This window comes from Sinohyriopsis cumingii, chromosome 6 (genome assembly GCF_028554795.1).
Source record: "Sinohyriopsis cumingii isolate HCF-2022 chromosome 6, ASM2855479v2, whole genome shotgun sequence".
Classification (NCBI taxonomy): Eukaryota; Metazoa; Mollusca; class Bivalvia; order Unionida; family Unionidae; genus Sinohyriopsis; species Sinohyriopsis cumingii.
In genome coordinates, this window is record NC_142966.1 from 55762624 (window position 1) to 55779248 (window position 16625).

The following is a 16625-nucleotide window of genomic DNA, read 5'->3' on the forward strand; positions in this document are numbered from 1 at the left end:
AATTAAAATGGCTATTGCTACTCCCATCTAAATGGATTGTCATGTTAACTTGAGATGTTTGCTAATAGACTGTTTATGTTAATCCTGAGTAAAAACAGTGTGGTCACCATATAGGCATTCTAGAGCATCTTGTTATTGCTATTTCTGAATGGAAACATGCATTTTCACCGTAAGACTTCTGGTACTGATTTGACTTCCAATATGGCCACCAAGTGGCCATTTTGAAAATCATGTCATCTCTGTTCCTTCTGTTTTCACTGAAAGTATTTTTTTAAAATTATCTTTATTTGGACCTAATTGTAAGCAGTGCTAATCTGACATCCAGTATGGGCTGCAATGGCAGCTATCCTCAAAATCTTGTTATTCTACCCAACAGAAAGTCACATCAGCTTGGGCTTTTCACCAGAAGACATGTCATATCTAGTTGGTTCTAAATTTAAATGCTGCCAATCTGACTCCAATATAACCGTCTTTTGTTTTCACCAAAAAAAATCCAATCATGTTTAGTTCTAAACGAAATTGGTGCTGATATGACATTCATTATGGCCACCATCTTGAAATTCTTCTTGTCGCTACTCCTCATGAATGGATGGTCATATTCACACAGGGTTTTCACCAAAGGTTTTTAAATGATTTCTGATTGGTTCTAAATGAAAATGATATACATCTTACATCCAATATGACTGCCACAGTGGCTAATTTTAGAATCTTGTTATGCTAAAAAATATAAAAGATGGTTTCAGCACTCAGCAGCAGTGTTTCCCTTTACCCTCATTTGCGCTTCAGAGACCCCCAAATTTGTAATTTGACCCCAAGTTTTGATACCAAAGTTTGATTTTTACTCAGTCTGACTCCCAGTTTTGACACCAAGGGGATTTTTTACTCTCAGTCTTGCACCCCTAGGTGATTACACTGAGCAGTAGAATAGAAGAAATGAGAAACTCTTATTTCAAATTCCTGGATATAGAGTGTCAGTCCATTTGAGGGACTCTTCTTGTGCCTAAAACAAGTATGGTTGTCTTTGTGCATCACTTACAGCTAAAGCAGTGGATTTCATCAAATATATTTTTTTAAAATGAAGGAACAGTACAAAGAACTGAATGAAGTGATGCCTTATACCTGTTCTTTGGGGCCCCGAGTGGCCGAGTGGTCTAACGCGCTCTCCGTTACAGATCATTGCCATCTCACCACTGTCTGCGTGGGTTCGAGTCTCAGATTCAGCCAATGTGGGTATGTGAAAAAGCTTGCCAGTAGCTTCTCGTGGGTCAGTGGTTCTTTCCGGGGTTTTCTCGGGTTCTTCCTCCACCATTAATACTGGCCGCCATACATAGCCTATCGTGTGCTGAAAAATGGCGTAAACCCTACAACAACAACAACAACATACCTGTTCTTATGTAACAGTGGAGGTGTGTACCGATATTTGGTTGAACGTGTCTGTTGCTCGACTTTTTGAGCTGTCTTTTTGTAATGTGGTAGTTGCATTTAAGTCATTTCATTCATGTTATAATGAATATAATTAATGATCAGTCAGTTACAAGGAATCTATCCTTGATCTTGAATTACATCCAATTCCCAACATTAATATGGATTTGCCAAAGAGCCAGGAGCACCAGGTTGATGTGATCCAAGTAAAAAGTGATAGCCATATCAGCCTGGGAGTCCTAGCTCTTGCCCCACGGTAGTCCAACTATACAGGTAGCTATTGCTTTGATTTTTAACTTGAATACACATTTAGATCTTGAACTTGACATACCTTGGATCATGAAATTGAATAGGTCATACGCTAAAGAATAGTTAAAACCACTGATACATTTAGACAGGGAATCAGATTTTTTTTTTGTGTTATATCTTAAATATGAAATGGAAACGTATTGGCAACATAATTTGATTTTCGTTCCTATATCTTCACATGTGAAAAATATGTATTTTCACATGAGAGAATATAAGATTTACTATAATGCCATGCAACACTTGATTCTGTGTGTCTACAGAAGTTATACCTGCAGCAGTAAACATGAGCACTTTGTGAACTAAAACACATTAATAGAAACTGCATTTCATTTCTGGCATGGAAATTAATTTTTGCACAAGAAATTTGACATGATGCCTTTTGCATCTCTTTGAAGTCATTTTCCTTGACAACAGCAATAGTCCTGCTGTGATGCATTGCTGATTTGGACTTTATTTGTTTTCAGGTAGTCTACAAAATGCCAATAATGTAATATACTGTGACAGATTAGGTCAACCCAATCCTATCGCTCTATTAGGTCACTAATATTTATTTTATCAGCCTTTGAAAGTGATTTAAATTTACAAAATATGGGTGGGTGGTGTGTTTGTGTGTGCAGAAGAGTGAGTTTAATCTTGTCAACTTTGATTCTGGAACAAGTTTGGTATATAAAAAAAAGAAATTTTCTTTTCCTTCGTAAATAGCAGATATATTTGATCTTTTGGTACCAAAAGCAATATATCTTAATCCTGCCTTTAACAGTAATTAAAATATCACATTTTTTTTACCACATGATGAAACATATCCAGCATCAGTGTCGCAAAAGAAATGTCCTCTGTATATATATACAGTAGACAGATAAATTTAAAAGGGGTTGAGATTTGAAAGAATTTATGTTACAGGTATAGTCAAAGTGAATACTTTATGCATATGCAGGCCCAGATAAAATGATTTGAAAAATTACAAGTTTACATGCACATTTCATTGTGGTTAATAGTTTATTGTCACATTTGACATGAAACTACACTAAATTTTCTTTCTTTTCTCCACTAAAATTAATGTGTGCATGTTGTTTACAAATAGCTCTCACCATATTATTGCAAGCCTTCTGATAAGTGGGCTTGGTAACTTCATTATGCGGGCAGATAACTGGTACAACTGGTATAATAACATTGTTACAATTATTTATTTCATTGCTGTTATTTCGTACATTTGATTTATGTTGGGCAGATTGCAAAGGTGATTGATAAATGGGGCTATTAAAGGGACAAAACATTTTCAAACAATGACTTTTGGGTGAAGATAAGGTTGGTAAAACATTGAGGTGCATTGGATATGAAATACTGGTGACATCATCATGTGCCTTTGGATACAATTTACATGCTTATACCATACTGTACTTTTGTCGTGTACTAATTGGTTCTTCTTCTCATCACATATTTCCATTTTCTTTGCAGGTAAAAGAGCAGTTGATGAGGATGGTTTAGTTTCCCAGATTCGTGAAATTTTACGAGACTTTCCTACGGAGGATGAAAATAAAAAGGGATCCAAATCAACTTGAATGCAGTATATGAGCTCATGACATAAATCTACCAGAGAGCTTCCTTTCAGTGAATGATCTATATGTTACTGGGTCAGGGGCATTGTTTGCAGAATGTTTTGTGTCAGTGCACTAGCCAATAGACATCACAACTGGTGGAAAATGCCCCTTACAATGGATCTTTCTTGAAAGATCTCCAAAAACTGAGGCACTTTAAGGCAGATTAGATGGAGAAATATTCACAAAGCAAACATTTCTTATACAAAGCTAATTTCTTATCTTTCCTAAGGTTATTCTGAAAGATTGGTTTGACTGTAATCCCAAGTATCAGTATGAGCAACTTTGTATAAACTTAGTGCATCATTTATGCATGGTACATTATCATTGGTTGCCAATATGTTTGTTGCAAGGAATTTGAAAAGCCACAAATAAATTTGTTTTGAGATTTTATTGCATTGCTTTGCTTCAGATGTTCACCAGTCATCTATGTCACCCAGAAAGGAATAGGATTTAAACATAGCTGTGGGAATTGGGAATATAATAATACTGTGTTTGTGCTAGTGAAATCTGCAAAGGCAGTGGCGGTTCATTTCACTAAATACATTGAATGTATTTAGTGATTGAAAATTTAGGACTTTTGCTGTTGTCTGCAGATTCATGCCTTCAAGTTGCCATCACTATGGTAGCATATTTTCTATGTTGGATAATGATGTAAGACACTAAATTTCTTTTAAAAAATAACATTTAACCATGTATGATGATTTAGCAATAAATCTTTTATTTAAAAATAATTTTTTGGTAAAAAAGATGCTGTTATAAACAAACTAGTAAATAATGGATAATAGCTTAATTTGTACAGGAAACAGATCTGGAATGGACAGTCTTATGGTTCAGACCTATTCCGGTTCACTAGATAATTAAAGATGCTGGTATGTTCCTTGATATATCTTCACGACTACTTGACCAATTCTAGTGGAAACCAAGGAAGCTTGTCGTTTACATTTTTTTTAAATGTCTGTGTAAAGGTATCAAAAGGTTGTATACAATACATGGATACTTGTTGCATATTACTAATGTGACCTCACTACAAGAAATTGTGTTGTATAATGCTAATCTACTTAAGTAAGCCCTTTGAATTGTTTATTAACTGTTTATCTGAAACAAACAATTGTTAGTCATGGCAAACAGTTGAAATTTATGTCATTTGTAATAAAATACAGGTTGAGGTCTTTTTTTTTACAGATTAGCCAAGTCCTTGCCAATTAGTTATTGAGGCATAGCATTTGTTTTAACTACAACATTCATTTCTCCTGCACATCAAAGTATTTTTCTTATGGTACGGGCTGTTCCAGTATAATGTACATGGGAGCCAGTAAGGTGTGTTCTAAGAGTAGTAGTCATCCTCAGATGCAAGTTAGAATTTTGTGTTGTTTTCATATGAACTATGTCAGTAATCAGAGTATAGTGTGACCCCGCTATAATGCGAATTCGGATATAACGCGATCATAGTGTGGTTCCTGAAATTTTGTATATTCATTCGCAGATGAATATTTTGTTTTCAACGTACGTGAAATATTGTTTAAAAAAATTATTATCATTATGGGGAAGAGATCGTGTATGAATTCGAATTTAATATGATTGTGGTATTGTTCCTGAAATTTTAAATACATGTATGTTTATTTTTCTCTTACCTAGAACATTTTTTTTTAAGTATGAGAAATAGTGTGTAAAATGTTTATTATCATTTTGGGGAAGGGTTCGCGTACAAATTTTAATATAATACGATCGTGGCATAGCTTCTGAAATTTAACGATATCACCAGGTTCTTGAAGTGTTATGCCAAAATAAACATTATCGGAAATGTTACTTATTACTGGTCCATGAGTAAAGCCAGTAAGTCATCCTTGTGATTGTCTTCAACTAAATTTGTATACAATCATTGCCCAAACAATAGCCAACATGTGTTTCTTCTTTAACTGCATAGACAACCAAGCAGCAGACAATACGGTGGTTGATGAAAGATTCTCAGAGTTTAATAAACATCAAAAAAACAAAAGCTGCCAACATGTTTGCTGGGCTTGGTGGTGTTATTAGACACAATCAGCTGACCAGTAAATAATGTCCACTTTATTAGCTGGAAATTGAAAGGATATGAAATTGTACATGCATTCAGCTTCAATTTTTTTTGTTATAAAAGTGACTCGTGACCATTGCAGGCCTACTGTACTTAGCTCTCTGGTTTCATATGGGTATGGTGCTTGTCAATGAACTCATTATTAATTTCCTATTTTTTATTTTAAAAATATTTTACCGTTATGTAAAAGCAAGTTCACAAATGAAAGTCATTCTCTGCACTTCACGCAATGATTAGTATAGTAGTTTTCACACAAATAGGCGTACAAGTGTTAATTATTGGAAATTTGCAATGGATAAATGTACAAGGAAACGCACATGAGAAAATTTTAGCAGTATGTGTTCATAGACCCTGGAACGTAATGAACCATACATGTGCTTCGTCTTTCTTAACCTAATTTTGATGTTAATTTTTCCTTTAATGATGTGGGACAAAATTATTTAATAGTTTAAATATATATGCAATTTTTGCAATGGAATTACATATCTTATGGAATAATTGCAAGCCCAGACAGTACGATATCAGACAGCATGTAAATGGTGTTGATACTCTGTATATTATATGTTGAATTCAGACACAACGATCTGGGAAAAATTATTGAATATTGTAAATTTGTGTGCAGTTTTTCAGTGGAATTACATGCATTATAGATGAACTGCATGCCACGACGGCACAATACTAAACTGTGTTGATACCCTATTCATCATATACATGAGACATGAATACACATATATGTGCCAATGAGTTGATCCCTGAAAAAAGTAAAATACTGTAAAATCCCGCATTAACGCGATCAAAATTTTTGGGACCCCAATTATCGCGCTATAGAAGGGTTCCACTGTACTCAAGCATATATTTAAAGGAGATCATGCCTTCCCAGGGTACCAAATATGTTTAAGTGGAACAGACCTACCCTCATTGTTAGGATTTGATTAAAACAAATGGGGTGGTGAACAGGATTATCAGCAGACTTTAAAAAAAATTGTTTTCCTAAGTTCTGTCAGAGTGGGATGTAAATTTTATTGCAGAAAGAGTGTGTGGCTGTATGTGGATAATTATTAATTTCAGGAAAAAAGAAATTGACTTGCAAAATTGAACACAGCAACGGGATGGATAAAGTTTTCCACAATCCCTTCCCAATTCAGAACACAAGTTTTGATAACGTTTCCTGACGTCAAGACATTTCACATTGGTATTGAACACATGATATTCTTGCTGCTTTTTTTCTCAATGAGAGAACAAAAGCTATGAATGATAATATACACTTATTTTTCTCAGTTTTGTTCAACAATGATAGCTCAAAGAAACAGTGGTTGAAAAACATAGCTAAATTTTGTACATTTGTACATCTATTTTTAATGGAATTGTATCCACTATGCCTTCATGATGGAAAAATGTTGTTTGTTTACTGAAATTGTAGTTAAATATTTTGTTCATATTAGCACTTAGAAACATTGCCTTATTTCAACTATTTACAGTGATATTGTTGTTCCATGAATAAGTTAAAAGTGCATGAAGATCAGTAGATAACCATACACAGTTTAAACATTATACAGATAGCATGGAGTCTGTGTATACAAAATTATGAGTTTGAAATTAATGTATGATGCTCATATAAAATGAAAATAACTGTGGTTAGGCAATTATTTACAGCCACCTTTTATTGTGTAGAAATTATACTTGAATCCTTGTTGATTTTACATACATGTACAGACGGTTTTACTGGTAAGTTTGGAATGTCCAGGTTCATTGTTGCCAGGTTTCGACACTTAACAGTAATTATAAACAAATGGTGTGATATGGCAAGGATTGTGTTTCATGCTGCTTGAACTCTCTAATAAGATAAATGCATGGTAGACTGTGCATCCATTTTAAAGACCTGCCAGACTCGTACAGTTTGTCTTACTGAAATGACCATTAAACTTCCAAGTAATAGAAATGTTATGAAAGTTCCATCATTGTGGTCAAATCCTTTTTGTTTGTATTGGTTTTCTTCCAGTATGGATTTTCATGTAGATTTAGTGGAATCAGACTAACTTGACAGGGGTACCTCAGGTGATTTAATCTGCCAATCTTTTTCATACAAAATTCCTGCATAATCAGTCTTTACTTTAAAGCATTTTCTATAAAGTCGTCAAACAAACAAAAGCACATTGAATGTGAAAGAGACTATCAGACTCTTATAAATTTCAAATGGCACAGAAATATTTGGATACTTCAAGGACAAATCTGGAAATGCAACATTCTTTGATGTATTGTCTCAATTTTAGTACACTTTCTGGTAGGAAAGATGATTACTCCTTCATAAACTTTTTAGTCAAACATGATGCTTACCACTGCATCAGATCTCTATGCTGAAGTCAACAACAGCAGTAAATGATTGTTTGTTTTACCTTAACGAAAAATTTGGTCCAACCTTTGGAAAAATATAAACTTTGAAAGCCATGTTAGAGTTGGAAGGTCTGTTGATGGAACTATGGGTATGGTACAGAAAAGATTACACCTATTGAATTCTTTAGCCAGGTAAATTGGACTGAGATCCAAGATGGCAATATTATGTATCACAGACCTAGTCTTATAAAATACATACAATAAACAACAATTCATCTGATGTTGAAGTGTTGTAATTCTGCCTGGTTTTCAATTATGCAGTTTGTACAATCTTTCAGAATTTAAGTTTATTGTCTTGCATGTTAGTGCAGCCAATAACAGTGAATTTACAATTTTGCACAGGAAAGATGATCACCAGAGAAATATTGAATGTCCAAATAGATACTGGAAATATCCTCAGTGAATTGGTAAAACTTGTAAAACACAGCTGTGATCATAGGCTATAAATATTACACTGAATTGTTTTAAATAAACATGTTTTAAAAGAGAAAATGTATTCCGACTTCTTGTAGATCCTTAGAAGCAGGCCCCCCTGCTAGCATATTTTGTGTTTAGTTTACTTTTCCCTTTTTTAAAAACAATCTAATAAAATAACATTTGTGTTATTAAAGTACTAACCAATGAAAATATATTTTCATGTTTTCCAGTGATACTTTTTATTTTGTAATCTGATAGAAAAAATGCCAGTGACAAAAAAAATTTCCAGGACAAATAATGACAGTCTCTGTTGTTAAAAGATTCTTTCTTTATAGGCTATAAAGATATTTCTTGAAAATTCTGTGGTGTTAATTTCATTAAAATAGTTTGGAGGTGTACATTATGCCTCATCAACAGTAAGCGGAACATTTGCTAGCCCTGGTATTTTCACACTTTTCTTTCTGTTGGTCATTGGAACATAGGGTCATAACCAAAACACTTTAGTTGTAAACTGTTATTAAAAATTGAGACATCATTCTTCTCATTATGACTGCAAAAATTTCATTCGCTGAGACAACGAGCATCTTTAATGTGAAAGATACTTTTTTATGGACACGGAAAATACTAGATGGGTTTGATCCTTCACTACATTAAATAGGTCTCTACAGATCAGAATTGGCCAAAAATGCTTTCTACATTATTATGACTAACTTTGATTAGAGTTGATAAAACTTGTTATGGCCTCTTACTGAAATGTAGGAATGAACCCTTGAGCTTTTATGACATCAGGTGTACTGAAACATCAGAATCTCACATGCTACAAGGCGACAGGGTTTTTAACTATTTAGCTGTGCATAGGACAATGCTCACTATGACGCTACCAAGATGACTGCCATGAAAATTTACACATGCATTCATCTAGTTGGTCCCAAGTGAAAACTGCCACTTGGACTCCAATATGGCTGCCATCTGGAGAATCTTGTTATCACTAGTACCTCTGAATGTCGTATAAACATAGGGTTTTCACTTAAGACTTCTGTGAAAATTAAAATAGTGCCAACCTGACAACCAAAATGACTACAGCGGCAGCCATCTTGAAAATCTTTTGTTACTCCTACTGAGCATGGAGTTGTATAGTCTTGTGGTTTTCATCAATTGGTCGTAAATGAAAATCATGCCAATCTGACCTCCAATATGGCCACCACAATGACCATTGGGGAAATTTCTGCTTCATGGTTGATAAAATCGACAGTTTTCACCAAAACACTTCTAATGTCTAGTTGGTCCTAAATGGACATGGCTTGCATCTGATACTCAACATGGCTACCATGACAGCCATTGTAAAAATCTTTTTGTTACTGTTTTCATAGGGTACTTTGAGCATGCATGGACAGCTTCCTCCAGGGCATGGGCCAGATAAGTGATTTTTATAGCCGTATCCTATTATGTAAATTGATGGATAAAACCATGTCACAAGCAGAATATAACATGGTGTCTCATCTTTGGATTCCCCGACACTCTACATCATAACATTTTAATGCAGAATTGTATGCTGATGTCGGCACTTTTCTGTTAAAATGATACTCAAGTCCAGCCATGAGTAGGCAAGACAGGAAAAAAGATTGTCAGCAATAAACATCACATTTATTGATGATCATCTAATAATGAACACAATTTGACATCAAAGCAGCTGTTCTGTAAGATAAATTTGCATGTCATATCTTGTCCTTGATAAACATAGTTATTTCCCTTGATCATCAAAGCTGCCTGTCTCCAGTGAGTTCTTGAATCAAGGGTACTAATTCTCAAGTTTTCATCAAGTATGAATTCAAACCAGTACACAAGAGCAGTGATTGAACCTGTATCCTGTATGTTCACGGTGACCTCTCTAGTTTGGTTGAGATAGCTTGGGAGCTCTTCAGCCTGCAGAGGTTCATTAAAATCCAAAGAAAACATTTGGAATGGCTCTGATAGTCTGGAATGCGGTAAAATGTCTAGGTCGATATCAACATGGGTCTGCAGCTACATAGATATTAAAAATGGTATTATTCTTCATGAAATAAAAAAAGCTTTAAGACAATCTTACTTTTTTAAATACTTTGGAATATAAATTTCATCAAAAACTTTTATATGCAATAGGTATGCTAAAATTTCAAGAGAATGAATATTGCTATTTACAAGCTAGATACATTTGGAACAAGCATACAATGAATGGCACAGTATATGTCTGCCTGATGTTAAATAGTCATCAATGTAAACAACTTAAATTTTGTGTGCAGAAAAAATACATTTTTCTTCTTCTTAGAGTGACTCTAACCTAGTACTAATATTAGTACCCTTACTCGTTCCTCGTGGACAGGGTACTAACATGAGCATATATGTGTTAATGGAGCAAGCCGGGTGTGATTCACACCCGGCACTCTTTTAGCCTAATAATAACACTTTCAACATATTCCTTGCATACAATCCAATAAAATGAGTAGTCCTCTTATTTAATACAGGAAGTATCGAAAATCATTGTAGAAATAGTTGTGAAATCTTGTTTACCTTTTTTAGCCGATATTTTCGTTTAGATCGTCCGCCATATTATTTCAAATAATGATTACTTCCGTTCTCAGCCTCGTTTGTTTGTGTGCCATATAAGGACATTGACGCCTTATTTGGAAATGTCAACAAATCCTAGTAAAAATTTGGCTCCGTTTGGGTCAGAAATTCTTTGCATTAAAAGTAAATACGGTTTATCAGCAACTTTGAAATTTCACCAAGAAGCGATTATTCGCACTTGATTGATAATAATATAGCGCAGAATATCCAAATATGATTTGGCAAGCTTTACGTAGAAAAGAGGTAACGGTGAGAGTCTCGCGTTATCTGTCATGGCAGACAGAAAGAGGTTAGTGTAACCATGCCAATTTATTTTATCGTGTAAGGGCTTAATAAATTCAAAATAAGCAAAACTTCTTTCACAACATGATTATACTTATGTAGTTGATTTCTACACTGTTTGTTTTTCTGACTTTAGTGATGATTTGTTTTGCTCCATTACATGATATGGGATCAGTTCGTAGCCTCAACCACAACAAATCAAGTTGAGGCTACGACATCGTAGCTAACTCTAACCTTTAGACTTGTTGGCCATGAAAGTTACAGGCTTCTTCCTTACTCTAAGTGTAAATCAAGGCCAGGTCTGTGGTGAAGAACCAATGTTATTGTGCAAATATCCTTTTGCTTCTTTCAATTAGTGACCCTGACCTTTCACTCCAAAGTTAATGGGCTTACTACTGACCCAAAGTGCAAGCCATCCACTAAGATTAGTTGATATACATCAGGTAGAACTAAAAAAACTTTTTTAACAAAATTCTTAGTGAATATGACCTTAACTTTGACCTTTTGACTCCGAAATCTATAGCCTTCTTCCTTGCACCAAGAGCAAACCATCCAAGTTTGGTAACTGTGAATGGCATATTTCCAGTTATTGTGCAGAAACCATATTTTTTCCTTCAGTGACTGTGGCATTTTACTTTTTTTTTTTATAGCCCAAAATCAATAAGGTTCTTCTTTACCCCAAGTCCAAGCCATCCATACAGTTGGTAACTGTAGACAATGAACAACTAAAGATATTGTGCAGAAACCAAATTTGAAATAAATCGATGGATAAACAGATTGACAGATGGATGAGCTGATATGATAACATTACATGCTCAGGCTTATAGTAGGCATATGACTAGAAAAAAAAAACTGGTATGTGGTCATGCTTGCAGCAAAAATCTTGGCATCATTTATAAGTACCATCAATCTGCATGCTGTGTAACCATATTGTCAATATTGCTCATATCACTACAGTCTCAGAAGGGGTCTTAAGAATAACATTCCAAACATAACAAAGTTTGCATCACTTGTAATGAATATTGTTGCCTGATAGATTTCAAATAAAATGATGGTGCCTTTCCCAATGACACACGAAAACATTCAACCCTGGTTGACCTGCAAGCTGTTTCCTTATTTTCCATTCCAAGCATGAGTCCCTCCATGAGACAGATGCTCTACTGGCTGAAAAGAATTTTCAGGAATTTAAGATAGGACAATTTCATCCATTTAACTGCAGAGTATTGAAACCACCTTTGATATTCTTCAGTGATAACAACATTTTCAAATTAGCTGCTGTGGTTGACAAATGGAAGTCTGCTTCACACCATTGTCATTTAGAACCAACAAGGAATCAAGAGAAGTCTTCTTGTGGAAACCCCATGATTTTCCATTCTGGTGGAGCAATGACAAGATTTTCATGAGGGATGCCAATGTGGCAATATTCAATATCAGACTGGCACTATGTCTATTTAGTACCAAGTAGACATCATACGAAGTCTTGGTGAAAGTGCAATGTCGATGTGACCAGTCACCTATGTGATGTAGTGATAACAAGATTTTCAAGATGGCCATTGTGGCAGTCATATTAGAAATCAGACTGACACCATTTTCATTTATGATCAACTGGACACCATAGTAAGTCTTTCAGTGAAAACCCCTTGTTTATATGGCCATTTATTCAGGAAACCAAGATTTTCAGAATGGTGGCTGGCATACTAAATGTCTGAATGGCACCACTAGAATCAACTGGACATCATCAGAAGTTGTTGAGAAGAAAAAAAACATGTAGATATAATCATCCATTCAGAAGGAGTAATGACAACAATATTTTTAATATGGCTTCTATTGTGGCTATATTTGACATCAGTTCCACACTTTTTATTTTGGACCAACTAGAAAGTCTTCTAGCAATATTACTTTTCATTCAGAAGGATTACTAATAACATGATTTTCAAGTTAGTCACTGAGGCAGCCATACTGGACATCAGGTTGGAACCATTTTCATTTAAGACCAACTATACATAATAAGCAGTCTCATGAAACCCCATGGCAATATTACATTTCTTCCAAAAGAAAGGGGATAAGATTTTCAAGATGGCCAACATGGTATCCATATTGGATATCTGACATGCCCAATTCTCATCTAGGACCAGCCTGTAATCATAAAAAGTTTTGTATTGAAAACCCCATGTTGACCACCCATTCAGGATCAGTCACTATAACAAGATTTTCAAGATGGTCACTATGGTAGCCATACTGAATGTGTAAGCTGCACAATTTTCATCTAGGACCAACTAGACCATGGCATGAATGCATGTGTAAAGTTTCCTGGCAATCCTCCATGTAGTTTAGAAGGAGTAGCAATGAGTAACTTGTGCTAATGGATAGATGGATGACAGACAATGGACAACAGACCATCCTTGAACTCTTTTCATCTATGACCATTGCAGTGAAAAACCAGATTTATTGTTGTTGTTGTTGTGGGGTTTAGAGCCATTTTTCAGCACGATATGCTATACATGGCGGCCAGTATTAATGGTGGAGGAAGAACCCGGAAAACCCCGGAAAGAACCACCGACCCACGAGAAGCTACTGGCAAGCTTTCTCACATGCCCACATTGGCTGAATCTTAGACTCGAACCGCCGCAGACAGAGGTGAGATGGCAGTGATCCGTAACGAAGAGCGCTTTAGACCACACGGCCACTCGGGGCCCCTACCAGATTTATAGTAACAACTGTAAAGTAAGCTTCAAGGCACCATGACTAATATTACAAGTCACTAAAACAAAGGCCTTAAAAGAAAAGTTTGCACTGCATGCATACTGCTTACCCAATCACTAACACAACACATGTGTGACCTACAAGAACATATTGTGCTTGTAATAACTGAATGCCAACCCAAAGACACCAACAACACAAGTTACAAGAGACCTACAACAACATAACGTGTATCTAGTTATATATAGGGATAGCATGACTACTTGACTAATTTAAGTAGACTCTAATAAAATACCTGGAAGTAATTCATAAATTTGGCGATCTTCAGACCCAGGGTACTTTCATCACTAACCACACAGCTCAGGCTCTTAAGCTCCTCTGATTGGATGAAGACTCCATGAACTCTGACCTCACCAGGAATGACCTTACAATCTGCTGAGGAACACGTAACTCTAAAAATACAAGGAAGCAAGGAAAGAAAATATTAAAATTACTATGGTACCAAATATGGCACAAGCAGTTGTGAGCCAAATAAGAAATTGTTCAAGAGATATTAAATCATACTGTTCACATGTCAAATACTTTCAATCAGGGAAAATAATAAAGGCAGGGGGAAGGAAATTTAAATATCTTTTTAAAACCACAGTGCACACAAGGTAAGTCCAAGCAGTTCAAGGCATCTGTGGAAACCACTGATGTCATTCAAGAAAGAGAAATAGGACAGACAATTGTACCGATATGTCAGTCTGAGTCTCTAATGTCACTCCACAAATGTGCGACGTCAGAGACATTTATCTACTGAAAAGTCCATTATTTCCAACCCCAAACAGTAAGAGGGTATGAGTTGATTTATCTCCCTTGTGGCAGTCATATTATAATCAGACTGGCACCATTTTTATTATCTATGATCAACTGGACATCATAATAAGTTTCAGTGAAATATTCTAACATGGATAGGGAATTCCATCCCCTCAAAATAATCAAGGCAATAGTGACAGTTGATGTATTACTATTATTAATATTGAAGATTCTTCAACTCTTACCTATTGCATACATTAAAAAACTCAATTGTTTTTCTTTTGTGAATGAAATTTTCATTTTTTTAAAAAACCAATTATACTTTAAGTAACAATGCAGATTTTCCTGTACTCACCTTATCAAAGACAGATCCTCCAGTACCTGCTGCCGCAATGTTCCACAGGGCTCTACAAGGTCACAGAGAATCAAGTCTGCTTCACAACTTAATCTATGAATGCCAACTGGATCCATGAGCTCAAGGTTACAAGTGGAAATCTCATTCCGTTCAGCTGCTTTTCTGATGATTTCATGGTGACATTCTGATGTAACCATGACAACAGATTGGTACCCTATTTTCAGAGCCTGTATGCCAAGAAATGATAGCTGATTGCACTTGTAGAGCAGACTCAGTCTTTTTCTTTTTTCTTTCGTGAACTTTTCCAATATTTGGCACATGTAAGAGTTGATAAAAATATCATTCAGATAGCACAAATCCTCTCTGTCAGCTACATGCACAAATGTTTGTTTGCCACTCACTTCACTTGTACACATTTCTGACTTTGCTGCTGATACATCCTGCTCAGAACTAGAAGATAAAATCATAGCTTCTGTTACACCGTTGTTAGATATGTGTGAGACAATATGGCAATATTCATCCTTCAGTGAGTCTTCAGTCTCACCCAACGGATTACTTTTGCTCCACGGTACATCAAAATGAGTTAATACTGGCTGGTCAGGAGGAGAATTATTTAAATGAGCTGCTCTTGTTTCACATTCCAACAGCCTCAAACAGTCGTGAGAAAAGTGAAACTTCACCTTAAGTGTGTTCTCCATTTCCAACACAACTCCATCAACCCCTTCAAAAAATTAAAGTATAGAAAATTGAAAAATATCCATACAACTTTCACTATTAAAAAGAAATTAAAAGAATTTTTAATGTAAGAATGTAATATTCCTATTAGGGAGATTTCATGCACTAAAAGATCTGGGTAGGGTACAAAATATTTAAAACATATTATGTGTATAATGCTCAAAAGGTCAGTAAGATACATTTCATACTGGTAGGCCTTTGATTACTTTCTATAATGCTCAAAAGGTCGGCAAGATACCATTTATACTGGTCTGCCTAATTATTTTCTATAATGCTCAAAAGGTAGGCAAAATACCATTTGTACTGGTCAACCTTTAATTTCTAAAATGCTCAAAGGGTCAGTAAGATACCATTTGTACTGGTCAGCCTTTAATTACTTTCTAAAAAGCTCAAAGGGTCATTAAGATACGATTTGTACTGGTCAGCCTTTAATTACTTTCAACAAAGCTCAAAGGGTCACTATGATACCATTTGTGCTGGTCAGCCTTTAATTACTTTCTATAAAGCTCAAAGGGTCAGTAAGATACCATTTGTGTGTGTGCGTGTGATTTGGATTTTTAATATAGCTTTAACAATTTTTCAGTCGTATCGCTACGATGTCTGCAGTGTGGCAGTTTATAGTGATGTCCAGCACTGGGACATCATGCTGCAGACATGCAGCATGATGTCCCACCCAGCCACATTATCCTAACACCAGGCCGACCAATTCTAACACTAACCTCTTAATGCTGAGTGCCAAGCAAGGCAGCTGTTAGTACCATTTTCATAAGTCTTTGATATGACCTGAGCAGGGAATCGAAACTATGACTTCCTGCATCTGAGGCAGACGCTCTAACCACTAGGCCAGCGGAGCGGTGATACCATATGTACTGGTCATCCTTTAATATCTTTCTACAAAGCTCAAAGGGTCACTACGATACCATTTATACTGGTCAGCCTT

General features: G+C 35.5%; 2 protein-coding genes across 3 annotated transcripts in view; one reads left to right on the forward strand and one right to left on the reverse strand.

Annotated features, from left to right (window-relative positions):
* LOC149796972 (dnaJ homolog l(2)tid, mitochondrial-like) overlaps nucleotides 1–8286 on the forward strand; it is a 69772-nt gene extending 61486 nt beyond the window's left edge. For both annotated transcript variants that reach the window (XM_089961659.1, XM_089961658.1), the window contains one exon: nucleotides 3187–8286. In XM_089961659.1, the coding sequence (XP_089817785.1) occupies nucleotides 3187–3290 (104 nt within the window). In that variant the 3' untranslated portion in view covers nucleotides 3291–8286. The remainder of the gene's footprint in view (nucleotides 1–3186) is intronic.
* Nucleotides 8287–9839: 1553 nt separating this feature from the next.
* The window catches only part of LOC149796973 (protein arginine N-methyltransferase 9-like), a 46011-nt gene continuing 39225 nt past the window's right edge, over nucleotides 9840–16625 (reverse strand). Inside the window, exons 8-10 of the mRNA XM_089961657.1 lie at nucleotides 14951–15671; nucleotides 14093–14249; nucleotides 9840–10233 (exon numbers count right to left, since the gene is read on the reverse strand). Coding sequence (XP_089817783.1) covers nucleotides 9856–10233; nucleotides 14093–14249; nucleotides 14951–15671 — 1256 coding nt within the window. The 3' untranslated portion in view covers nucleotides 9840–9855. The remainder of the gene's footprint in view (nucleotides 10234–14092; nucleotides 14250–14950; nucleotides 15672–16625) is intronic.